The sequence below is a fragment of the Myxine glutinosa genome, chromosome 6 (assembly GCF_964187855.1).
Source record: "Myxine glutinosa chromosome 6, kmMyxGlut1.1, whole genome shotgun sequence".
Taxonomy (NCBI): domain Eukaryota; kingdom Metazoa; phylum Chordata; class Myxini; order Myxiniformes; family Myxinidae; genus Myxine; species Myxine glutinosa.
This window is the reverse complement of record NC_136266.1, coordinates 154819661-154847425: the sequence shown is the minus strand read 5'-3', so window position 1 is coordinate 154847425 and position 27765 is coordinate 154819661. Positions and strand designations below refer to the sequence as shown.

The window sequence follows — 27765 nt, the reverse complement described above, 5'->3', positions numbered from 1 at the left end:
ACACTCACTACTGAGTTCCAAACTGCCTCTGGAAGCAACGTCAGCACAACAACTGTTCATCAGGAGCTTCATGAAATGGGTTTCCATGGCCGAGCAGCTGCACACAAGCCTAAGATCACCATGTGCAATGCCAGGAGTCGGCTGGAGTGGTGTAAAGCTCGCGGCCATTGGACTCTGGAGCAGTGGAAACATGTTCTCTGGAGTGATGAATTACGCTTCACCATCTGGCAGTCCGACGGACGAATCTGGGTTTGGCAGATGCCAGGAGAACGCCACCTGCCCGAATGCATAGTGCCAACTGTAAAGTTTGGTGGAGGAGGAATAATGGTCTGGGGCTGTTTTCCATGGTTCCGGCTGGGCCCCTTAGTTCTAGTGAAGGGAAATCTTAATGCTACAGCATGCAATGACATTCTAGACGATTGTGTGCTTCCAACAATGTGGCAACAGTTTGGGGAAGGCCCTTTCCTGTTTCAGCATGGCAATGCCACCATGCACAAAGCAAAGTCCATACAGCAATAGTTTGTTGAGATTGGTGTGGAAGAACCTGACTGGCCTGCACAGAGCCCTGACCTCAACCCCATCGAAGACCTTTGAGATGAATTGGAACGCCGACTGCGAGCCAGGCCGAATCGCCCAACATCCGTACCCGACCTCACTAATGCTCTTGTGGCTGAATGGAAGCAAATCCCCACAGCAATGTTCCAACATCTAGTGGAAAGCATTCCCCGAAGAGTGGAGGCTGTTTTAGCATAGATGTTCAGGTGTCCACATACCTTTGGCCATGTAGTATATATATATATATATATATATATATATATATATATATATATATATATATATATATATATATATATATATATATATATATATATACATATATATATATATATATATACATATATATACACATATATATATACATACATATACATACATATATACATATATACTGTATATACAAATACATATAGATATACAGATACATACACATAGAGTCCATACCTGCACAGGCAAGTGCCTGTGCATGTATACCTGCATACCTGCACAGGCAGTCCATACCTGCACAGGCTTTCCCAGATTCTTCTGGCTACCTTTTGTTTATCACATTCCAAATCATACCAAGAGTGTTAAGTCCTGTAATTGAACAGGAATCACCTCAAATCATCATCACAAAATAACTGGAAAAATGACAAACACAAGACGTGATGACAGCCTTGTGGCCTTTCCTTTCAGGTCACACTGGAAGACTGCATCTTTGAGTTGTCACGTTACTTGCACAGTGCAAGAGCCAGTCAGTCGAAGCCTCCAGTGCACGTAACAAACTGTGCACTGCATCACGTGGGAGATGATGGAGAGTGGCACATGTTCGATACAGTTGAATGGGTAATAGAAGCAGATATAGGAAAAGCTGAACAACCAAGCATTTCTTTTATGGCAGCAGCTTCTGCAAGCTCCAATAACTTATTGGGCTCCCCGTGTCTTGAATGCACTAAAGTGCCACCAGGAGCAACCTGAGGATGAAGAGAAATGAGTTATAAACCAGATGATGTTGGTGATGATAGAGACAATGCAACAATCCACCCACTCCTTCCCCTCCCCCTCCCCCCCCCCCCCCCCCACACACACACACATACACACACACAAACCACATTTGACATCACAGGCACAATCATAAGATTGGCATTATAAACAAGCATACACAAATTCATCAGTACACCTGGAAGATTCACATCATTTTAAATCAGGTACCCATTAACCTACTTGATACCTGTCCACATTATTTGTAAATGCACAGAAAATGATCATTACAACTGCAGAAAAAAGAACTGCAAGGTGACTTTTAAAGGTTCGAAAAATGGGGGTGGGGGTGGGGGTGGGGGTGGGGATGTAGTGAGGTTGTGTGGAGGAGGGAATGGGGGGGAGGGGGGAAGAGGAGGAGGAAGTCCAAGCGATTGACCTCATAAGATAAGAATACCATTCAAATTGTCTTGTATTTTCGTTTTATCAGTCCATATCCCCCCGCTCAGCGGGAGACGGGGTTTTGCAATAGCATGTGTGTGTGTCCGTCTGTCCAGGTCAACCTTTACCACCGATTTGATCATTTGTCTTCTCATTTATTAAAAGAATAAGGACAAAAAATATATATTTAGGTCAAAATGTGAAAGCGCAAAGCCGTAGTGACCATAAATAGCCCTCATTAGCCCCATCGCAAAGCGTCAAGCATGAGACGACCCTTTTTTTTCTTTTTTCTTTTTTAATCGCTTCTGTGTTTATTTATTTATTTACCAGTGCACTTTCTAGTTCTTAATTGCACCTGCCGGGAGGTGTATTTCCATTATATATACTAGGGCATGCCCGTACTATATATATATCTAAAATTATATCCCCCCCCTCTATTTACATGAAATGGTTTGGTCCAAAGCGAACGGCTTGCGAGTACGGTGACAATCCCCCCCCTCTATTTACATGAAATGGTTTGGTCCAAAGCGAACGGCTTGCGAGTACGGTGACAATCCCCCCCCTCTATTTACATGAAATGGTTTGGTCCAAAGCGAACGGCTTGCGGAGTTTGGTAAAGAAATCGCCATAGCGTGCACAAACGCGCAGGAAAGCGAAAGAATCGCAAAGTAGTTTTAATTAGTTTTAAAACATAGTTTAACGCCAACATAGTTTGCCAACGTGAAATAAATGAATACGCTCTCAAATGTGCCGTCCGAGGCAGAGTCTGTTCGCCACGTTCGGCACACGTGATAGCTCGCTGCTCTCTGATTGGTTGAATCGTTTTTTGGACATAGCTCGGTAACTACTTCTCCGATTAATATGAAACCTTGAAAAGGCACATCCTCGGGTCCCCAGCAATATACCTGGCAAGTTTAAAGTATATCGGACCCGTGGTTGTCGAGAAACAGCGGTCACAGACATACAGAGATTACTGGAATTATAGATACTAGGGCATGCCCGTACTATATCTATATCTAAAATTATATCCCCCCCCCCCCTCTATTTACATGAAATGGTTTGGTCCAAAGCGAACGGCTTGCGAGTACGGTGACAATCCCCCCCCTCTATTTACATGAAATGGTTTGGTCCAAAGCGAACGGCTTGCGGAGTTTGATAAAGAAATCGCCATAGCATGCACAAACGCGCAGGAAAGCGAAAGAATCGCAAATTAGTTTTAATTAGTTTTAAAACATCGTTTAACGCCAACATAGCGGCAACATAGTTTGCCAACGTGAAATAAATGAATACGCTCTCAAATGTGCCGTCCGAGGCAGAGTCTGTTCGCCACGTTCGGCACACGTGATAGCTCGCTGCTCTCTGATTGGTTGAATCGTTTTTTGGACATAGCTCGGTAACTACTTCTCCGATTAATATGAAACCTTGAAAAGGCACATCCTCGGGTCCCCAGCAATATACCTGGCAAGTTTAAAGTATATCGGACCCGTGGTTGTCGAGAAACAGCGGTCACAGACAAACACACAGACATACACACATACACACACACAGAGATTACTGGAATTATAGATAGATATATATATATATATATATATATATATATATATATATATATATATATATATATATATATATATATATATATATATATGCTGCAGTGGCATCATTTTGCCTTTCATGTTATAATATGTAAATATGCTTGAGCTTGGGGGTTTTTTTTTTTTTTGTATACATAATCGAGGCTCGTGAAAGAGCTAACATTTATCACACAAACAAATCAAACAGACAAACAAACAAAGTATATAAAAAGGGGAGCTGTAGACAAGATGGGGAGAGAAGGGGAAGCACATAAACACAATATTTGTGAGGGACATCGGGAATGTGTGGGAGCGAGGGGCTTGGGGGGAGGTGGCGTGGGAAGGGGGGGGGGGGGGTGGGAGAAGTATAAACACAAGGACACCAAGGACTTCCAGGAAAGAAGTTGGTATTTCAAAAAAGAGGATTTGGGGTGAAACTAGCGGGGGTAGAAAAGATCAAGGTTTTGGATGGGGGAACTGCAAGGTCACATAAGCAAGGTCACATAAGAGACTTATGTGATTCCTGTCACATAAGAGTTGGTGGTGAACAGCTGTTTTAAAGACCTGGAGGGAGGAGTGGGATTGAAGGGAGTGAGGGAGTTTGTTCCAGAGGCGGGAGAAAAGAGGAATGAAAGAGTGAAGGTGAGCAGAGAGTCTTGATTTTGGTAGTTTAACCATAAGAGGGTTGCAGGCAGATCTTGTGCGACCTTTAGGAATATTTGGGGGACAGAGCCCAGAGAGAGCTGGAGGAGCAAGGCCGGAGAGGAGTCGGTAGAAGACAGAAAGACCACCAACCTGCCTGCGGTGAGTAAGTGAAAGGCCCTCGGAGGTAGCTTCATCACGGGAGATTCCAATGATTCTGAACGCTTTGGTTTCAACAGCGTGAAGACGAGCTAGGTGTGAGGCAGGAGCACCAGCCCAGAGGGGAGAGCAGTATTCCATTGAGCTGCGGATGAAAGCCTTGTTTGTGGTGAGGAGCTCAGGTGTGCCTAGGATGGACTTCGCACGACGGAGGATGCCCAGTCGGCGACTGGCTTTGGAGGCCAGATTTGAAATGTGGTTTTCCCAGGAAAGATCATGGCAGATTGTGAGACCCATGAGCTTGAGTGACAGAACTTGACAGAACAGATAAGAGAGTTCGGTCTTGAGAACGGAGAGATATTGTTTCCTGGCTCTCCTGAGGGTGGACACACACTTGTTTCAGGCTTTGTGAAAGGAAATGAGATTTCCTTCCGTTGGATTTGCTTTCCAGGAGACGAAGGCAAGTTGTTTCTGGGCAACAGCCTCACCACAAGATTCCGTGTACCATGGACGGGAGGAAGGGTATGACAACTGAAGACGAGATGGGATAAATCTGTGCATGAGGGAGAGCAATTTACTTTGGAAGAATTCCCAGGATGAGTTGATGTCAGAGGCGGTAGAGATGGGAGACCAGTTCAGATGATTGATGGCTGCTTGAAGACCGTGCCAGTTGGCCTGAGTGAAATGCCAGACTCGTCGACGCTGAGGAGGCTCCCTGCGAATGGTCATAGAGATGTCCACTTTAAAAGCACATGATCAGATGAGCCGATTGGAGCAGAAGAAGAGCAGCAGACATTTTCAGGGAAGTTAGTCATAACCAAGTCCAGAAGAGAAGATGCTCCGTTGACTGAAATCCGGGTCGGGAAATTGACAGCTTGTGTCAGTCCCAGTGAGTCGCAGAAGTCCTTTGCTGAGGAGCCATGGCTGGTGAGAGTGGTACCCACACCCAGCCAACAGGCATGGTGACAATTGAAATCACCACATATGAGGAAGAGAGAGTTGGGATGAGTAGATGGAAGTTGGTCCATATTATCAGACAGCGAGATGTAGATGGAGTCATCACTGTTTGGTGGACGGTACAACACACATATGAACAAGAGGTGGGAGCGAAGGGGAAGCCGTAGCCAGGGGTTGGTCGAGGGTTTTCCAGTACCAGGTGCAACCGGAAGTGATATGAGCTGGTTTGGTTGGTCGTGGTTTGAATAAAGGATCGACTCGGATTCCGAACGCCTCCGACATTTTTCCTTCATGCTAAATCGGTGACCCAGATGTGACACAAATGGGCGGACAAGTCGTGACAAACGACCAACCATTCGCCAGGAACAACCAAGCGGCTGCGCTTTTCTTGGTCGCTCAACCAGATTCATCCGTGGTAACGGTTTCATTAAAGTTTCCGCCATTCTGGCCTAATGACCCGAAGCTGTGGTTTACGCAAGTCGAAGCGCAATTCGACACCCGGATCATTACTACGAGTTGATGCAGTTCAAATGCATTGTTGGCTCCTTGGCACCAGAATATGGGACGGAGGCGAGAGATTTCAGAACAACCTCCAACAAACAACCCGTACATGATTTTAAAGGCCGCACTCATAAAGTGTACAAACCCTCTAAGCACAGGCACTTTCAAAAACTCCTTACAACCGAGGACTTGTGAGATTGAAGACTCACACAACTACTGCATCATATGCAGCAGCTTTTCGCTGACCGCCATTCATTCCACCTTTGACCAGTCACTCCTTCGTGTGTTGTTTTTGCAACATTTACCACCACATAGCCACATGATACTTGCAGCTAACGCAGAGCTGGCACAACCCATCGCTGTGGATCTGGCTGATCATGTCATTGACACCTTCACACCAACCATGGCTAAAAGGACACCTCCACCACAGGAAGTCACACAGCTAGAATCTGAAATGGCAGATGTTAAAAAACTCATCCTGGAGCTCCATGCTGTCCAGCACCTTTGTGTACCTCTTGTAGGAACAGTGAGAAACGCCATGCCTCGAGCTAACGTTCACCTTCACATTCCGTGAACATTCCAGATGGGTGTTGGTACCACGTGACGTTTGGTGCTAATGCTCATCAGCATAGTGTTACGGATTCCGGGTTTAGGTGAATTACTATTCACTAGGGCATGCCCGTACTATATCTATATCTAAAATTATATCCCCCCCTCTATTTACATGAAATGGTTTGGTCCATGAAATGTTTTGGTCCATTCGCAACGCCAAAGCGAACGGCGAACGCTTTACATGAAATGGTTTGGTTCATGAAATGTTTTGGTCCATTCGCAACGCCAAAGCGAACGGCGAACGGCTTGCGAGTACAGTGACAATCCCCCCGGGGTTTTAATTAGTTTTAAAACATCGTTTAACGCCAACATAGCGCCAACATAGTTTGCCGACGGGAAATAAATGAATACGCTCTCAAATGTGCCATCCGAGGCAGAGTGTGTTCGCCACGTTCGGCACACGCGATAGCTCGCTGCTCTCTGATTGGTTGAATCGTTTTTTGGACATAGCTCGGTAAGTAATTGTCCGATTAATATGAAACCTTGAAAAGGCACATCCTCGGGTCCCCAGCAATATACCTGGCAAGTTTAAAGTATATCGGACCCGTGGTTGTCGAGAAACAGCGGTCACAGACAAACAAACGTACAAACGTACAAACAAACAAACACACAGAGATTACTGGAATTATAGATAGATGTCATTGCTTATTAATGTTTATTCTATTAAAGGTTGCTGTGGTTAAATGGTTAGAGAGGCTCCGGATAACAGGAGACCGGAAACGGGATGGTGACCCGGAAGAGGAAAAAGACACGAGGTCGGAGAGAAAGCGGCCATCTTCTTCCTCGCCCAGCTCCGACGCGAGCGGTGTCGATATTGAGCAGCGTGGGGGACGCTGCGTTTGAAAGCCCGTCTGGCGAAAGGAGTTACCTGCGCGGGGTAATTACCGATTACACGTCAAGTTGCCGTGGGTTCGTGCACGGAACCAAGTGTCCGGCACAGTTCGCCTCAACGTCTACAAGGACGCGTACGGGTCGCACCTTGGGCCTCGCGTGCTTTGCAAGCCGCGCTTTGCTTTGCCCGCTTTGCTTTGCAAGGAGGTGTGCGCTGCAGCAGCTGTTCCCGGTACGCGACGTGCACGTTTGGAACACGTCAGCCAGGGGTTCGTTCAACCGCCCGTGTGCGGAGAAGTCGACCTTCACCTTGGTCTGGAGGGGCCCAGAGACATTGTGAGGGACAGTGATCATTGAGGGGTCGTGAGTGGGGAAAGGGGGGAAATATATGAGATGGCCATCTTAGTAATATTGGTGATTGATTGTTGATGGTTGTTGATTGATTGGGGAATATATTATTGATTAATCCGGATCCTTGGTGTGGGGTTTCTTATTGACTTGAATTGTTGTGTCTTTCCTATTGATTGCGTTACGAAAGCGTATAAATCATAGATCTTTCTGGCAGAGTCCGGGGGTCACCGAGACCAGGTAGTTACCAGGAGGAACACGTAACAATAGGGAAACGACTAGGCCCACAACTAATGGCGACGAGTTCACCTGAGCCATACACCAATCAACTTATTTTCCTTGTGCATGGTACCAGCGGAATTAATTTTCTTGAAGATACAGGGTTCCTTGTAGAAAGGATTTTGGAGTTTGCTGATGGAGCTGATGTGTTGATTTGTAATACTCAGTTCCAGAAAGAGGATAATAAGCTTGTTACATACACGTCAGGTGGGTCGACGACAACCGTTGACTACCTGCTGGTGCATAGGCGAGATAGGGGGCACCTCCGGGACACAAAGGTGATCCCGGGGGAGGAGGCCGTTTCACAGCACCACTTGGTTGTCTGCGACATAAGGGTGAAAGGTGCAAGGAGAGCTCGGCGGGTGAAGTACCAACCGAGAATGAAGGTGTGGAGGTTGAAAGAGGTGACAGTGAGGGAGGCATTAAAAGAGAGGCATTAAAAGAGTATGGTAGAGGATGATGTGGTTGAGCTTGAAAGTGGTTGGATGTCAATGAAAGATAGTCTGTTGGGAGCCGTTGGTGAGGTATCTGGATGGACAAAAGGACCACCGAGGTACTCGGAAACATGGTGGTGGGATGATGAAGTTGGAAAGAAGCTTGATGAGAGGAGGAAGAAGTTCAAGGAGTGGCAGAAGGCGAAGGGTATGGGGGCAGAAAAGGCAGAGCATGAAAATTATAAGGCAGCCAAGAAGGCTGCAAAGAAAGAGGTAGCAAAGGCGCAGGAGGCATGCAGGAAAATGTTCGGAGAACGCTTGGATTTGGAAGAGGGTCAGAGAGCGGTATTCAGGATTGCAAAGCAGATAGCGAAAGAGAGGTGTGATGTGATGGGGATGAGTTGCTTGAAGGATGAAGTGGGACAAATCGTTGTGGACCCAGATGGAATGAAAGGAAGGTGGAAGAGATATATGGAAATACTGTTGAATGCAGAGAATGAATGGCATGGCAACATCGAGAGTAACCCAGTTTTAGGCCTGGCAGAGAAGATAACCGAGAAGGAAGTTGAGGAAGCGATAAAAGCAATGAAGAGTAGAAAAGCGGGAGGGCCGACGGGAGTTGTGGGAGATATGTTGAAGGCAGCGGGAAATTTGGGTGTGAAGAGAATGACAGAGATCTGCAATCTGGTGGTGAAAGAAGGCCGCATTCCAGTGGATTGGGAACTGAGTACCCTCGTCCCTCTATACAAGGGGGAAGGTGACCCTCTGGACTGTGGCTCGTATCGAGCGATAAAGTTATTGGAGCATGGAATGAAGGTATTGGAAAGGGTGACAGAGAGGAGGACAAGGAAGAAAGTGAAGATTGACGAAATGCAGTATGCCAGGAAGAGGAACGAAAGACGTGCTTTTTATTGTGAGGCAGTTGCAGGAGAAGTACATGGAGAAGAGGAAGAAGTTGTTTCCTGGGTTTGTTGATCTGCAGAAAGCATTTGATAGGGTTCCACGTGAATTAGTGACGTGGGCATTGAGTAAGTTAGGAGTGGAGGACTGGTTGATCAGAGTAGTGATGGCAATGTACAAAAGAGCACGCACAGCTGTAAGGACGAAGGACGGGAACAGTGGTGAGTTTGAGGTGAAGGTGGGAGTGCATCAGGGGTCGGTACTAAGTCCACCACTATTTGTAGTTATGATGGCGGTGCTGGCTCGGACCGTAAAGGAAGGTTTACCCGTGGGAGTTGTTGTATGCAGATGATCTGGTGTTTATTGCAGAAAGTATGGATGGACTGAGGAGAAGATGAACAAGTGGAAGGAATGTATGGAGACAAAAGCTCTGAAGGTGAATATCGGAAAAACGAAGGTGATGGCAAGTGGTAAAGCATGTGGTGAGGTGGAAAGAACTGGGAAGTGGCCGTGTGCTGTGTGCATGAAGGGTGTCGGAGTGAATTCCATTCAATGTACAATGTGCGCTGAGTGGGTTCATCAAAAATGTAGTGGTTTGAGAGGGTCATTAACCAGTGTGGCAGCTACATTCAAGTGTAAGGTGTGCACAGAGGGAGCTGCAGATGGAGGAAATGTTGAGTTGGATCTTGGAGATGGCATGAAGCTGGAAGGTGTGAAAACATTTTGTTACCTAGGAGACATGCTGAATGGAGAAGGTGGATCAGACTCGGCAACGGTTGCTAGAGTGAGATGTGCATGGAAGAAGTTTCAGGAACTGAGTGGCGTGCTGATGAGGAGGGGAGTGTCGTTGAAGCTGAAGGGAAAGGTGTATGCTGCATGTGTGAGAAGTGTTAAGATTCATGGGAGCGAGACATGGGTAATGAACGTAGAGCAGCAACGAAGGCTGGAAAGGTTGGAAATGCGAATGGTTCGGTGGATGTGTGGAGTATCGTTGAGAGAGAGAGGAAGACAAATGATGAATTGCAAAAGATGATGGGAATAGAGCCTGTGATGGATGCTGCGAAGAGAAACAATTTGAGATGGTTTGGTCATGTGTTGAGGAAGGATGAAAGTGACTGGTTGGGATTAGTGATGGAAATGAATGTAGAAGGAAGTAGAAGACGGGGAAGACCGAGAAAGACTTGGCTAAAGATGGTGGAAGAAGAAATGTGGGCAAGGGGGTTAACAAGGAGAGATGCAGAAAATAGGGCAAAATGGAGAAGATTGTCATGGGGACCGCAAGGCTAACCCCCGCTCTAGCAGGGAAAATGGCCTTAAAATGCATGTTGTGTTGTGTTGTCTCCTCAAGCCGCCCTCAGCCTCGTCTGCGCACGTCAAAAGCGCGACACAGCGCGCTCTTTCGGGAGGGGCGGATCCAAGCCGAGCAACATATATATATATATATATACACACACATCGATCTTTGATCGTGAACCGGAAAATATAATAAATTACTGATATTTAGCGACTCGAAAGGTTCTTTATCGACAACTTATATTCTCGTGCTTCTGCTGACCTGTCTGCAAGGTGTATAAATCGAAGTCCCGAGTGCGAATCACAGGTGATACCGTCCTGAGGTAATTAGCGATTGGGAACGATTCGGAACCTGTGGGTAAATAACCCTTGGTAATTTCCGCAAGAGTTTTCCGGACGACAGACTGCCGGTAGGGGACATGTATTGCAGCACAATACTCAGAATGCTTGTGTATTTAGATACACTTTACCATCACCATGACATATCTACGACAATGAAATGCTTGTTAGTCCCCTACCGGTGTACACCGGAGGGGACTATAGGTTTGCACGCCGTCCATCAGTCCGTCAGTCTGTCAGTTCGTCACGCAAAGAACAGTTTTCCGGACTTTTTTTCTAAACGCTTAACGCTAATGATTTCAAACTTTGCTCATGGTTTCCTCATGATATGTTACAGGTCAAGTTCGAACTTCACGACGTTTCGATCATTTTTGACAAAGTTATGGCACTGCATGTGTGAGATGTGTGAGAAGTGTATGCTGCATGTGTGAGAAGTGTTATGATTTATGGGAGCGAGACATGGGTAATGAACGTAGAGCAGCAACGAAGGTTGGAAAGGGTGGAAATGCGAATGGTTCGATGGATGTGCGGAGTATCGTTGAGAGAGAGGAAGACAAATGATGAATTGTGAAAAATGATGGGAATAGAGCCTGTGATTTATGCTGTGAAGAGGAACGGGTTGAGATGGTTTGGTCATGTGTTGAGGAAGGATGAAAGTGACTGGTTGAGAAGAGTGATGGAAATGAATGTAGAAGGAAGTAGAGGACGGGGAAGACCGAGAAAGACTTGGCTAAATGTGGTCGAAGAAGAAATGCGGGCAAGGGGGTTAACAAGGGGAGATGCAGAAAATAGGGAAAAATGAAGAAGATTGTCATGGGGACCGCAAGGCTAACCCCCGCTCTTGCAGGGAAAATGGCCTTAAAATGCCTGTTGTTGTTGTTGTTGTTGTTGTATACAGGGGCAGAGGTGGGCATTGTGCCACCTTCGGATGCTGAACAAAAAATCAACAGGAATATTCATTAGGTACATGCCGCTAACATCATTGCTATTGATTCTTTTGGATAATGTCTCCTCCAACTTGATTTTGGTTTATGGCTCTCATTTCCGTGGGTGTTTACTATTGCTGACACCAGATACTCTATCCGAAGTGCGGATTTTTTTGCGTCATTTCAATATACTCGTCGATGTCAAACATCGCCGTCTATGGGATATCTTGACACAGTTTAGTGTTCTCGTTAAAGAATCCACCGTTGCGTTGCTGAATATCATGGGTCTTCCATCCATGCCCACGTACCCTTTTCAGAAAGCACTATGACTTGCCGTCCATAATGCTCCCATCTGCAACAATCCAGCCCATCAAACATGAGATCACACATCACTTCTAGACCTGTTTTTGTGCGTGCTCACCAACTAGCACCCAATAAATTATGTATCGTCTGCCAGGAGTTTGAATATGTGTTACAACAAGGGATCATCAGACCATCGTCCAGGAGTTGGTCTTCACCACTACACATGGCAGCCAAAAAGACACCTGGGAATTGGTGTCCTTGTGGGGATTACTGGCCCATAACGGGATTGTTCCAGACTGTTACCCCATTCCACATATTCAGGATTTTACCTCAACACTCCAGGGAGCTACAATCTTCTCCAAGGTCGACCACGTCAACCAAGGTCAACATGGGTTCGACTGGGAAAGGTGGGTACAGAAAGAGATGGGTTTGGGACACAATATTTTGAGGCAAACACAGACTTGAGGCATTCGGCTTTTTCACGTGCGGTGTCAGCTGTGTAGCCGTTTGAGGTAAGGCAGGGAATGGAAGGGGAACAAACACCAGAAACAGATTTGATCAGATGCCACCAGGATTTGGAGGAGGGAGACAGATTTGAGAGTTAGGTCTTGAGAGTAGAGAGATAGTGCTTCCTGGCTCTCCTGAGGGTAGACACACTTGTTCCGTTCACGTGCACCATCAGATTCACTTGGATCCAGATGACATCCCGAAGGCAGCATTCACCATGCCTTTTAACGTGTTAAAATTCCTTTGGATGCCGCTCAGCCTATGCAATGTCGCAGAAATCTTTCAATGTTTTATCTATCAGGTGCTCTGGGGATTACACTTCCACTATCTGTATATAGATGATATTCTAATCGCCAGCACAACCCCAGAAGAACATCAGGATCACCTCTCCACAGGACTTCGGCATCGTCATCAATCCCACAAAGTGCATATTCGGCATTCGGAGTTGAATTTTCTCGGCCACTGTGTTAACCGCTCAGGCATCCGTCCCCTCAAAGAGATGGTGCAGATTATTCGGGATTTCCCGTTACCTTCATCTTAACGCAAACCGCGAGAGCTTTTGTGCCTCATCAACCTTTACCACCGACTCATTCCAAATGCAGTCACAACACTGCAGCGCTACATGCGTGCGCACACACGCACGCACACACACAATTGGAGCAACAGAAATGATAAAGAAGAACCTTACAAACAAACGCTGGGAAGATTAATACAAATGAACTGCAGTTGGAAGATGAAAATAAGGACGTCATGCTCATGTACGACCTGATGGTTCCGTCGAGTGTGAACATAGAAAATAAATAGCACCGCAAAGCGGGTGTAACCCCTCAGCCCATGCATGGTGGAAACCAATTTCAAGATGGCTGCCATGATGGCCATATTGAAAATCGCAGCGCGCCCATTTTCGAAAGGAACCTTCCTCTACTCAACCCCAACACACACTGCAAAAACCGTTTTAATCGGACAAGCCGGTCTGCTCAAAATTGACGGAAACCAATTTCAAGATGGCGGCCGTGGCGGCCATATTGAAAATCGCAGTGCGCCCATTTTCGAAGGGCACCTTCCTCTACTCAACCGCAACACACACTGCAAACATGGATTTAATCGGACAAGCCATTCTGCTCGAAATCGACGGAAACCAATTTCAAGATGGCTGCCGTGGCGGCCATATTGAAAATTGCAGCTCGCCCATTTTCGATTGGAACCTTCCTCTACTCAACCCCAACACACACTGCAAAAATGGATTTAATCGGACAAGCCGTTCTGCTAGAAATGGACGGAAACCAAAAGTTGACGGACGCCTGGATGGCCGCTGTGGCGCCATATTGAAAATCGCAGCGCACCCATTTTCAAAAGGAACCTTCCTCTACTCAACTCCAACACACACTGCAAAAATGGATTTAATCGGACAAGCCGTTCTCCTTGAAATTGACGGAAACCAAAAGTTGACGGACGCCTGGACGCCTGTGACGACAATACCCCTTAGCCCAATGTGGGCTGAGGGGTGAAAAGCATTGCATCTGGACATTGTACTCAGGAACAAAAGGAAAAGACAGCATTGCTGAATGAGATATCAGTACCCAGCGATTTTGCCCTAAACAATGCAGAACTCAAGAAAATGACCAAATACCAGGACCTCAAAAATGAGGTCAAGAGATCTTGGAAGCTGAGGAGCACCGAAATTGTACCAGTGATAATTAGAGCAACAGGAATGATAAAGAAGAACCTCATTGTGATTTTAAAAACCATCCCTAGGAATATTGCCACAAATGAACTACAACTGGAGGTAATCCGGGGTTCGGTGACGATCCTGCAAAGAGCCCTTGGAACAAAACTCTGAAGTTGAACAGTTTGGTCCATGAACCGTGATTCCTTACCGAAGCGAAGATGGATACTTTGGGTCCTGGGAGGACTCTGTTCCACCTCCTGAAACCTACAAATTGAGATAACTATGAAGAGCGGTGTCTTGTTAGCCCATCCCCTGCACAGCGGGAGGCGTGTATTTGCAATCGCATCTGTGTGTGCTTGTATGTATGTGTATCTATCTATAATTCCAGTAATCTCTGTACGTCTGTACGTCTGTACGTTTGTCTGTGACCGCTGTTTCTCGACAACTACCGGTCCGATATACTTGAAACTTGCCAGGTATATTGCTGGGGACCCGAGGATGTGCCTTTTCAAGGTTTGAAATTAATCGGACAAGTACTTACCGAGCTATGGCGATTTAGCCGTTCGCCGTTCGCTTTGCCGTTGCGAATGGACCAAACCATTCATGTAAATAGAGGGGGGGGGGGGGTTCTGTGGTCGTTCGCTTTGGCTTTGCGAATGGACCAAACCATTCATGTAAATAGAGGGGGGGGGTTCTGTGGTCGTTCGCTTTGGCTTTGCGAATGGACCAAACCATTCATGTAAATAGAGGGGGGGGTTCTGTGGTCGTTGCGAATGGACCAAACCATTCACATCGAATCATCGAATCACATCGAATGGACCAAACCGTTCGCTTTGGACCAAACCATTGCATGTAAATAGAGGGGGGGGTTCTGTGGTCGTTGCGAATGGACCAAACCATTTCATGTAAATAGAGGGGGGGGGGATATAATTTTAGATATATATATAGTACGGGCATTGGCAAGGAACGGGCACCCACGTACGGGCAATGCCCTAGTATATATATATATATATATATATATATATATATATATATATATATATATATATATTGTTATGAATTTTGGGATAGGGGCACGTATAGATTTAGGTAGATCTGCATCGGTAGGTGTCCGGCTGTCGTGATGGGGAATCTTGACGTAATAAGTTCTGTAGCGCGAATGTCGGATTAAGCTTGTGTCTTCGTCCCTGCCACGAGGGGGCGGGGCTTGTTAACTAGCATAGGGACTATGTTAATTCCATTGTATGTCATTCCCTCTGTAATCATACCTGTGTCCCGTATGGCAACCCACCATAGACATTAGTTAGGCCCACTAGTTGCACACACAAACACTAATTAATTCCCCCCTTATAATAAAACTCACCAGAAGCCAGTTTGGGGCACTGCCGACGGAGCCGCAGTGAGCTACAACACCAACCTGCATGGCAACACTCATTGCTCAGGCAAGCTGAGGCCACGCCCACCATGCGAAGGATTGGTAGAAGGAAGACACCACAGGACGAGGGCCACCGATTGGCAGAGCAAGGAGCGATGTGCTGATGGGAGGAGAACAGCCGGTGAGGTAACGAGGGTTTGATAAAAAGAAGAAGAGACCGACGTTTTTCTCTCTCTCTCTCTCTCTTGTCCCTGCTCGTTGAGATAGACGTTGGTGCCTGGACCTCGCTCGTTCTTGCCCTCACGCCTTCCTTCACCTCGACTCTCTCCTTTGCAACCCGAACGTTGAGTGCATCGCAGCTTCGTGCCGAATCCGGGAGGAGATTGCCCGGTTGTGGAGGCGGGTTGCACGCCCGGTCGCTTGCTTGGCGCGAGAGGTTGTATCGAGGCCTGGTGAACGGGGGCGCATCGAGGCATTTCTTACCACCAACATCTGAGCCGCGGCGGGCTTTTGCGCTTGGAGCTGACCATCCTTGACGACCCCGGACACACTACAGACAGAGCTAAGCCAGCATAAACGCAAACACAACGATTGCTTTAATTAATTCTTTCCGTGCTTGTATTTGAAGTGAGGTGTGGGGACGTCCCGATTTAGAAGCATTATTTATTTACCGGCACGTTTCTTTGTTCTCGGGTTCCGTTTAATAAATATTCCTTTTGTACATTTGACATCCGTCTCGGGTTGAATTGATTTTCAGGTTGAAGACGCCTGCGCACGTGAAGGTAAGTCGGCATTCTCCCCCAAACTCCCCCTGCTCACGTATCGTCCGCCATCAATTGGAAACTCCTCAAAGTAAGCTCGATTAGCCATCCATGGACGCTCTATCTTAATAGAGCCATCCACAGGACAATATATATATATATATATATATATATATATACAGTATATATATATATATATATATATATATATATATATATGTGTGTGTGTGTGTGTGTGTGTGTGTGTGTGTGTGTGTGTGTGTGTGTGTGTGTGTGTGTGTGTGTGTGTGTGTGTGTGTGTGTGTGTGTATGCCAATAGTATCTATCTGTCTAGGGCACAACTTATTTTTTGCCATTTGAGCTTTTGTCATCAAATTTTCAACAAAGCTTTATTTTGAGAACATGGAGAAGACTAATGAATAGCATGTGCAAGTATATATATTTTTTCTTATGTATTGTTTTCATCAAATTTCGTCTGAGTAAAAAGCGGATGCGCTTTCGGATGCGAAACGGATGCTCAAGACAGGCTTTGCATTTTGAGATGATTTCTAGTTTTCCTCGAAGGAAGGATATTTAAATGATATATGTGATATGGGCAATGTATGAACAAAATAATTCGTAGATAACGTGTTTTTTTTTGTTTTTTTGTACACAAGATCGAGGCTCGTGAAAGAGCTAACATTAATCACGCAAAAAGTCAAACCGACACATAAAACACAAAAATAAGGGGAGCGGTAGACAAGATGGGGAGAGAGGGGGAAGGACACAAACACAACATTTGAGAGCAGGGACATTGGGAGAAATGTGTGAGGGGGAGGGCTTGGGGGGAGGTGGCAGAGGTATAAAACATATGACCACTGCAAGGACTTCAAGGAAAGAAGTTGGAATTTCAAAAAACGTGTATCTGGGGTGAATTAGCGGGGGTAGAAAAGATCAAGGTTTTGGATGGGGGAAGATAAGAGATGGCGGAAGATAAGTGTTTCTTCAAATTCCTCTTTTACATGCTGGCAACACTAAGTATATGTTGATCTGTGTGGTTCCTAGTCCTGGAATTACTTTTACCCTTTCGTTTTTCTGATTAGCCCTCCTCTTGACTGCTGAATAAGAAGGGGATATTCCCATCCAAAGCATTAACCATATTATGATGCCTTTTCTGCATTGTCATCCACTTGTCAAATATTGCATCAAGACATGCTTTGAAAATATGACCTTTTAAAAGAGAGGAATCTTTGACTTTGTCAAGGCTAGTACGGGCCTGCATCAGTGGACAATTCAAACAGTAGTTTTTATCAACTGAATGTTGACAAAGGTATCCTAGCCGCTGTGGGAAGCAAAGTACAGCTGTCATCTTGGGTGTTACTACTTTGTCAAATCAAGCAAAAGTCTTTGGAGATGCCCAATTATTCGTAAAAAAGTTTAATCTTATCATCCAATAAAAACGTTTCCCTTAAGAAATGTTATCTTATATCTAAAGGATAGCCCTCAAAGTGATTACAGATTTATTTACTTGGAGGATGGTAAAAAGCAAGTGACAGCCTACATACCTCTGCCAGGCTGAACAGTTTACTTTTTGGATCCCACTGATAGGCCGAATCTGCATCCGGACCTTAACCAAAATCTAATCATTTCGTCCTTGTCACACACCCAACCTGCATCAAATTTCGTCCAAATCCATCGATAACTTGTTGAGATGTCCTTTTGAATCGGTCTATAACTTTGTGATCGCCTGCTCACAGGCAGACAGACAGACAGACAACAACAACAACAGGCATTTTAAGGCCATTTTCCCTGCAAGAGCGGGGGTTAGCCTTGCGGTCCCCATGACAATCTTCTCCATTTTGCCCTATTTTCTGCATCTCTCCTTGTTAACCCCCTTGCCCACATTTCTTCTTCCACCATCTTTAGCCAAGTCTTTCTCAGTCTTCCCCGTCCTCTACTTCCTTCTACATTCATTTCCATCACTCTTCTCAACAGTCACGTTCATCCTTCCTCAACACATGACCAAACCATCTCAACCTGTTCCTCTTCACAGCATCAATCACAGGCTCTATTCCCATCATCTTTCGCAATTCATCATTTGTCTTCCTCTCTCTCAACGATACTCCACACATCCACCGAACCATTCGCATTGCCACCGTTTCCAGCCTTCGTTTCTGCTCTACGTTCATTACCCATGTCTCGCTCCCATAAATCATATCACTTCTCACACATGCAGCATACACCTTTCCCTTCAGCTTCAACGACACTCCTCTCCTCATCAGCACGCCACTCAGTTCCCGAAACCGAAAGGCAGACAGACAGAGATGAAACCATAACCTCAGTCCACTTTTGGTGGTGGAGGTAACAGTAACGGAGAACTTATACTCTTGACAGAGCTTCTGGCCATTCATGGCAAGTTGAGAAACATTTCAAGGTGAAATCAATCCTGGGTGGATTGCCAGAAAAAAAACTATGTGTGTGTACATGTTTTAAACAAGTTGAAAATTGCTACATTATAATAGCATCACATAACTTTTACAAAATCAGCTGATATTTAAACATGTTCTTCAAAAAACAACATTCTCTGCAAATGAAAATAAAACTCCAAAAGGCAAACTTTATCCTAATTTTCTAGGCCAGATGTAGCAAAAGCATACCTCGCTTTCTTCGTTCACCACCACCCTTTCCTGTTTCTCGGTGGTTCTCTGTTCTTCTGATCCACCTCTCACTGTATTCCATTCCACGATGTCTGTGTCTTCAAAGTGGCCTTCAAATGGAATCTCTCCAATGATGATTTCATTGACCTGTCCAGATAGCTCCAACATCTGACTCCCCGTTGCCAATGTATCACTTGAATACTCATCTTCACCAACCATGTGCTTTTTATGCAATTCGGCCCGCCATGCTCTTGCACGTGCACCCCGTCGTTTATATCCTTTCGGGCGGCCTCGACGGGCCACCGACACACCTCCACCTCTGCCAGATGGGCCTGGTACAGTTGCACATCTTTGCTCATCCCGCATCCACCTCAACTGCCCATGCTTAAATGCGAACCGAGTATCTCCAAACCAGCGCACTATCGCCGACCGAGGCAGGCCAGTGCGCCCTTGCAGGCCAGCGTATTCCTCTGCTGATGGCCACTGTGTTCGGCGGAAAACTGACTTTAGTATAAATAGCTGTTCAGCAGTTTTTTTGGGCCGGGCACCAACATTGGTTCCTTTGCCCCGCCCTCTTCCAGCACCACCCCCACGGGGTCTTGCCCCAGCAAAGCCCACACTCCCTGATCCTCTGCGCCCACGCCCACCTCTACCTCCACGTCCCCTGCCACGTCCAATTGTGCCAGTGCAAAGTTTACCTCGGCGGCTGAGACGCGAGCGTCGTGTCGTTGAAGTAACAGGCTCAACTGCGCTGTTTGCAATCACACCACCTGTTCCAGCAACACTGACAGAAAGGCCAGGATTATCCAAAAATACCCTATCTTCCTTCCTCTCTTGCAGGCCTATTGTTTCTTTTCCTTGTTCTGCACCACTGGAATGGTGAAGAATGGATTCCCTTTCTTCCCAACTCCAATTAGCTTCCTGTGTCTGAGGGGTGGACATCAACAATGATGGCGAGGTCTGTACGCTCCCTACAAAAATGTTACGTTGCTTTGCACTCTCCGTTTCTGTTGCCATGTCACTACCTTGGGTATGATCAATTATTTCACTAGTCCCTGTGTCACGATTACACGACTGTTCCTCATCTCGGCAAGATGGCAGCAGTGATACAACTGCTGCCGTACTGCTTCCAGAGTCTGTTGGAGGGCTAGGAGCCATGTGGCCAGTACTAGCTATGCCTGGCAAACTGTTGGCACCACTCAGACCCATTGCTTCAAGCCTACGACGATGTGCAGATGCTGTCCAGTTGATTGCATCAACGATACTGAGATTTGGGAAGTAAGGCAGGCGTGTTGGCCCAAACAGGTTTGCAGGGCACATGGTAGGGAGTGGGCGGGCAGCCAATCGGCCTGCTACACCTCCAGTCTGTACGCTTCGCTGGTGGTAGCGGCTATCACTGAACCACTTCTTTATCTCAGATCGGCCAAGGCCAGTTCTCTCCATTAACCAACGTAGTTCTCCATCATCAGGGTGCTGAGATCGTACAAAACTGGCTTTAAGAGCAGCTAGTTGTTCTTTGCTCTTCTTGTGCTTTCGATGGCGTTTGGTTGTTGTAGTATCTGAGGAGCTTGTGAGTAGTGTTGAACTGGTAGAAGGATGTGATAGCGAAGGAAAAGATACAGGTGGATGTTGTTGTGATGGTGGGACCATTGGAGATCTGGATAGATTAAGGGGCGATGCTGTGAGAGAGGGAGATTGGCACTGTGTAGATGCAGTCGGAGATGATTGGTTTGTGGAGATGGGAGGTAAGGGAGAATGCAGAGCAGCGAGATGTGATGCTACAGTCATGAGTCGAGGTGTAACGGTAGAGCGAGAACACAATGGTGATGTTATGCCTCCTGATATTTCACTGTGTGACCTTTTTGGACTAAGACTCCCGAGACAGCTGGAGGATGGTCTTTTCGTCCCATAATTGTCTGTCACTCCTCGCCAGCCAGCTTCAGGTTCAGAGCACAAAGGGACCTCGGAAACTGATATTCCACCTATTCCTGTTCCTCCACCAGACCCTGAAATGCCACTAACACCCACCTTGTTCCCATCAGTGCAACCTTCTCGGCTAGTGTTATTGTTTATTATCTGATTGATGATCTGGTATGTCACACTGGCTGGTGGTGCCTGTGGAGTTTGGGGTGGGAGCAGCAGTGGGCTAGGAAGAACTGTTATAACAGGTGGTGGAGGAGGGGCAACTGAGGGATGAACAGAAACCATGCCACTACCAGCCCCCACAACCGCACCTGTTGCTGTCACAGCATTGCTGCAAAGACCATCACGAAGCGCAGCAATGGCGCTGGCAATGAGCTGACGTCTTGCAGCCTCAATCTCATCTGGTGACCAGCTGATTCCAGCACGGAGACGCTGCATTCCAAACCAGGCTCGGATTCGTTCTTCGGAGTATGGTGTCACAGATGCTAGAAACGCCACATCGCCAGGAGAAGGATAGGGGAAGCGAGCAAATGCTGTTGCAAGATGGCCATTACCATCCATTCCTGCCATGGTTGCTGCCTCCACATCTGGAGAAGAAACTGGTGGACATTCATGCGGGGATGTCGGCATCTGACTGGTCACACCAGGAAGTGACTCGGCACTTGAAATATTAGACTCTTTCTTGAGAATCAGGCCATGGAAAAGCCGACGGTCAGAAGTAGATCTTTGGTGGTGAAGTTCCTGGAGGTTTTGATACTGCAAGGGATTGGAGGAAGAATTGGCAGCTAGTTGTAACAGATCATGGCGGGCTGATTTGTATTTTGGCTGACTGGAAAGCCAGCTAATAGTTGAGCTGGAGATGGAATGAGAAGAAGTGGATGAAGATGAAGAAGACAGAGGTGTAACAGGACTCTGTTCCAGTAATGTCCGATCATGACGCTTGATGACACGCAATCGCATGCCGTGCAGCGATGGATGATGTTGAGCATTGTGTTCAGCAAACACTGCTTGTTGAGGTGTGCGAACTCCACATGCTGTGCAAACATACATGGGGTTCAGCATCACATCGGGATGGGCTGCGTCTACGTGGCCAGTGAAAAGAGCAAAGTCATGCGTGGATAGGCCGCAATGGGTGCATTCATAGCGGCCTGTGGATGTATGTCGGACACTCAGGTCTTCAGGAGAAGTTGCTGTGATGACGCTAGGATGCTGTTGGCCAGGACCCTGTCCTGATGGATGCGAATGTCCATCACTGTTATCTGCTTGGGGCTTTCCCTCGGTTGGCAAGCCTGTAAATGAGAGCAGCAGGCGATAGTCACTAGCCATTTTTTGCTGGACATCGGGGGATGGCAAATGAATCTAAAATGCAGCAGTAGCAGCAGCAGCAGCAAGGGCTAGATTAGTCGGTGCAGCAGGTGTCACAGAAATTGGTGGGAGATGCAGTGTTGTTAGGCCAATTCTAATGATAAGTGGTGGCTGCGTTTAGGTTTGTGAGCAGATACACAAGTGAACCATTTCTGGATTGCCTGTAGGGAAGATAAAACAGATATGGTGGGGGAAAGTGTGTGAAATGGCTGATGTCAATGAATGGAATCCAGTAGTTTTTGAAGAAGTTACTTTCTAAGATTACAGTAGTTTTATCTGCAACACATAAATTTAGCTTTTTGTTGTCGAAGCTGTGAACTGAAAATAAACTATTGCTTCATAAACATTGTTATGACTATGACAAAAATGTGTTCATCTTAGCAGACGTTTATTGCTGCCATTTTACGGTACAAAGATCTGTCTAGGCCTATGTAAAAGTGTCTGAGCTCAAAGTGTCACTACCTATAGGTTGTGGCACATTGCCTGAGATTCAGGAAAGACAAGGCAGCTACAAGGCCTCTATACAACCTGGTCAAGAGGAAAAGTCATAATAAATTGACAACAAAGGAAGAAAAGTTAAATGAAAACCAAAGATTGCCTTTTAAGTGGCTGCATGTGTTTTAAACAGGCAAAAGTAGAAAATAATCCAAACAAGTTAAAAACAACAATAAATAATAATAATAAATAATATTCATAATTCATTCCTGAGAAAGCTGGCTGCTAATGTGATGTGCTGGGAACTCCCATGCATTAAGCAGTTACGTCGTTATGATGGACAGCGACTTCAATCAAACGAGAACCCTCTAATCTCTTTGCAAATTCCAAAAACACAGCACTAGAAGGTACAGAGCATGCAATGAAAGGCAGCACAATAAAGTCAAATACAGTAAAATCACATACAGGCCTTGTGTCGAAAACGCCATTGATAACCCGAAGAACCTCGGCCTTCCAGGCTGTGCATTTTCTCGATGGTAGATCCCGTGCGTCTCCTTGCTCAGTTTTCATTCCTGTCCTTTCAGCAAGTGAGACGACAGACGACGGAACAAAGGATGAGCTCACCACGGCATGCTCTGCTCTTCCCCTAACAATGTCACGGCACAGCGAGCGTCAGCCAGGGCCACTTCCCCTTGGCACGCAGTGGCGTTTGCAGAAGCGCGCTGAGAATACAGAAAGCACAATACGTATTTTTTTTTTTCATCTTGCAACTGACACCGCAATATTATAGGCTTGATTACTCTCTTTCATAACAACAATTACGTTCTGTAACACTTATTGTTAAGATGAAGTCTTGTCATATGGCATCGCCGAAACATACGATACGAGACAAGCACTACTTCTGCATCAATGATGTGTCAAAGGTTTACTTGAATACCTCATCCCTGGATCACAAAATTACACAAAAGTCAAAAAACCCGCAGGGCTAACCTTGAGATGACTGCCTATACTGAACTGCGTTGGATCTTGTAACTCAAAGTCACCTGCCCTGCTTCTCTGGGAGCAATGTGATAACATGAAAAAGTTTGGAAAAAAGCAGGTTCCATTTGGCAAGTCAGCTGACCTGGACATTAGATCTTTTCAAGAGGTACGAGAGACAATCTTGTGTGTCCGTGAACACTTCAAATAAAGAAATAGAGCCTTTAAATAATGGAAGATTAGACTACACCATGGAGACTTTCAAAAAGAAAAGAGTGCAATGAAAGAGGGTAAAACGAATTGAGAAAGGCTGTACTTTGGCCACGGGAGGTTGGAGGAGCAGGCAGCTCAAAGCAGCCACATGACTCACTTGGCATGGGCATTTATTGTGCCTCGTCGGCCGTACAACCACCTTTCCCGGCAAGTACAGAGTGCCTCGCCTCACTGCCAACTGCAATGGAAACCCGAGTTTGTGCACTCTTGTGATTCATCCCTGGCTGTATTATCAAGGCTGATCATGCACAAAGAAAACCAACAAGCACGCAAATACCACGCAGCCACAACACTTGCGTTGCCTCTTCAACGACAGTTCTGCAACATTGTGCACAGAAGTAGTTCCAGCCAAACTCTGAATTATTTCGGCTGATAGGAATGCAACATCCAAAGGTGGAGGTGCTTCAGATATTTGTGCAATAAGTGAGCAATTCTTCAAATCGCTGTGATTTTACACAACTTTACATCGGTGTTTAATAAAATGAGCTTCCCATGTATTTCCAAACACTTATGACCTTCCCCTTATAAAAAAAGCAGACTTTTTACTGCCTCAAAAACTTAGATTATTCTCTCTTTCTTCACTTTTCTATCAATGCAGCTCTTTTATTTAAGGCCTGGCCTGGATGAGCACTATATAGTCCATGACAGGAGCCTTCAACACTAAAATAAATAAATAAATAAAAACAATACGGTTGTTTCTTTTTGGGGTCCTGAGATCTTTCTGCCACTCAGGATTTCATGAAACATTGTCGTGTTCAAATCGATCCAGGTTGTTATTGTTCATCCAGTCGAATATAAAAAACAGCAAAAGTCTATAATTGAAAAAGGCTGGACTTGCTTGTCGGTAAAGCCGACGTTTCGGCGAGAATCCAAACGAAGAGCAACATCTGCCATGACCAAGGCGAGTGGATTCTTGCCGAAACATGCCTGCATATTAATGTCATACCCATTTCACGCGACAAAATTTCTCGAAGGTAAATGGGGTAAAACTGTTAACGTTAGTTATTTATTACCCTCGCCAGAGAGTATTGCATTTGAGTCTGTTTGTTACTTGCCGGAAAAGATTCCGGCAAGTATGTTGATCGGTTGGTTTGTCTGTTTCTCTGTCTGTTTGTTACTTGCCGGAAAAAATTTTCCGGCAAGTATGTTGATCTGTTCGTTTGTCTGTCTGTCTGTCTGTCTGTTTGTCTGTCTGTCTGTCTGTCTGTCTGTCTCTTTGCAGCACTGCGTCTACACCGTTGCACGGAGAATCGCCAAACTTTGCACACATATTCGTCTTGCCCTGGAATAGACTGTGCCCAATTTATGACGTCATCGGTCACGTGTTTCGGCGGCCATCTTGTAAAAACCGAAATAATTTGCACCGCTATATCTCCGAAAGTACTGAACAGAAAAAATTGAGACATGGCTCATTGTGAAGAACTCTCCATGGGGAATAAAATGTGTTAATGATGACGTCATCAGTCACGTGGTCGGCCGCCATCTTGGAAAAACGGCAAAACTTTGCGCCTCCATATCTCTGAAAGTACTGAATAGAAAAAATTGAGACATGGCTCATTGTAAAGAACTCTCCATGGGGAATAAAATATGTGAATGATGACGTCATCAGTCACGTGGTCGGCCGCCATCTTGGAAAAACCGAAAAACGTAGCACCTCCATATCTCCAAAAGTGCTGAATAGAAAAAATTGAGACATGGCTCATTGTAAAGAACTCTCCATGGGGAATAAAATATGTTAATGATGACGTCATCGGTCACGTGGTTCGGTCGCCATCTTGGAAAAACCGAAAAACTTTGCACCTCCACATCTCCAAAAGTCCTGAATAGAAAAAATTGAGACATGGCTCATTGTAAAGAACTCTCCATGGGGAATAAAATATGTTGATGATGATGTCATAGGTGCCTCCATTATGACGTCATAATTCGACAAATACAAAACTTCATCCAATCAAGATGCAATTTCTTGAGCATCATAAAGGAATAAATTCGTTTAGAAAACAAATAATGATGATGTCATCGGTCACGTGGTTCGGCCGCCATATTTGTCCAAAATGGATGATAAGAAAGTACATTCCGGCAAGTCCTCGGTCTCTGACCGATTTTTCATTTGTCTGTTTGTTTGTCCGCACAGAATGAACATGGTTTTCTCTGCAACCGTTGGTCTGATTGACAGGAAATTTTCACCATAGGTGCATCTCCTCCTGTATATATATATATTTTTTTTTATTTTTTTTGTTTTGTATACAAGATCGAGGCTCGTGAAAGAGCGAACATTAATCACACAGAAAGACAAACAGACACACAAAACAAATAACATCGGGAGCGGTAGACAAGATGGGGAGAGAGGGGGAAGGACACAAACACAACATTTGAGAGCAGGGACCGAGAGACATGGAGACATCGAGAGAACTGTGGGAGGGAGAGGGCTTTGGGGGGGAGGCATGGGAAGGGGCGGGGGGGTGGGAGAGGTATAAAACATATGGACACTGCCAAGACTTCCAGGAAAGAAGTTGAAATTTCAAACAAGGTGGATCTGGGGTGAATTAGTGGGGGTAGAAAAGATCAAGGTTTTGGATGGGGGAAGATAAGAGATGGTGGTGAACAGCTGTTTTGAAGACCTGGAGGGAGGAGTGTGATTGAAGTGAGTGTGGGAGTTTGTTCCAGAGGCGGGAGAAAAGAGGAATGAAAGAGTGAAGGTGAGCAGAAAGCCGAGATTTCGGCAGTTTAACCATCAGAGGGTGGCTGGCAGATCTTGTGCGACCTGTAGGAATATTTGGGGGACAGAGCACAGAGAGAGCTGGGGGAGCAAGGCCGGAGAGGAGTCGGTAGAAGACAGAAAGACCATAGTATAATTTTTGAATGATAATTATGACGTCATATGTCACGTGGTATGGGTGCCATCTTGGAAAAACTTTGCTCCTCTATATCTCCGTAAGCGCTGCATGGAAAACAATGAGACATGGCTCATTGTAAAGAACTCTACATAGGGAATAACATATGTTAATGATGATGCCAAAGGTACCTCCATAATGATGTCATAATTCGACAAGTACAAAACTTCATCTGATCAAGATTAAATTTGTTAAGCATCATCTCGGGATAAATTGGGGGAGAAAAAAAAATGATGACGTCATCGTCACGTGGTTCAGCCGCCTTTGTTTTGTTTTCACACAAAAGCCTTAAAATCCAACCAAAAACACATCCTCGTAAGGGTCTGCAATCTCTGCTTGCTCTTTCTTGTTTGTATTTGTTTAGTAAAAGCATGACATACTATTCGTGCAATAGACAGGCGCTGCATATGTAATAGATCGTTTTCCCTGCCGTCCTTTATTGTTTTTACCCCTACCAAATAGTTTGCATTGGTTAGATGTTCTTTTCCATAACTCTGCCCTTTACGTACTCTTTTAACACGTCGACTGCGGACTATGAGCATATGTGTAGTATACTCATTGTGCTGGGTGGATCAGATTCTGTCACTACGAATATTCTCGGAGAAAAGATTGTTGATAATGACCACTCCTGTATCTTCAGATGCATATGGCTGCCGAAGCAGTTTCTTGACAATTGGGCACAATCCTAGTCAAGGCGTCACTCCTACGCAGGGCACTCGAATGGCTCACTCGGGTAAGCTGGTACTCATTCGCCGACCTCAGAAAGATGACAGGCTTAGTCAACACCACCTGATGTTAATTCAATGACCGGCCGGGATTTGAACTCAGGACCCTAGAATCCCAAGCCAGCACCCTAACTATTAAGCCAACACTAGGCTTGTAGAAAATATTACGC

General features: G+C 45.7%; 1 protein-coding gene across 5 annotated transcripts in view; it reads right to left on the bottom strand.

Moving 5' to 3' along the window:
- Nucleotides 1-963: 963 nt before the first annotated feature.
- LOC137428907 (zinc fingers and homeoboxes protein 2) overlaps nt 964-27765 on the bottom strand; it is a 58717-nt gene continuing 31915 nt past the window's right edge. For 3 of the 5 annotated variants that reach the window (XM_068118769.2, XM_068118770.2, XM_068118771.2), the window contains exons 2-4: nt 23194-23450; nt 19006-22217; nt 964-1511 (exon numbers count right to left, since the gene is read on the bottom strand). In XM_068118769.2, the coding sequence (XP_067974870.1) occupies nt 1335-1511; nt 19006-22217; nt 23194-23254 (3450 nt within the window). In that variant the 5' untranslated portion in view covers nt 23255-23450 and the 3' untranslated portion in view covers nt 964-1334. Of the gene's footprint in view, nt 1512-19005; nt 22455-23193; nt 23451-23718; nt 23768-27765 lie in introns of those variants that run through there. The other 2 variants (XM_068118773.2, XM_068118774.2) reach the window with 2 other exon arrangements.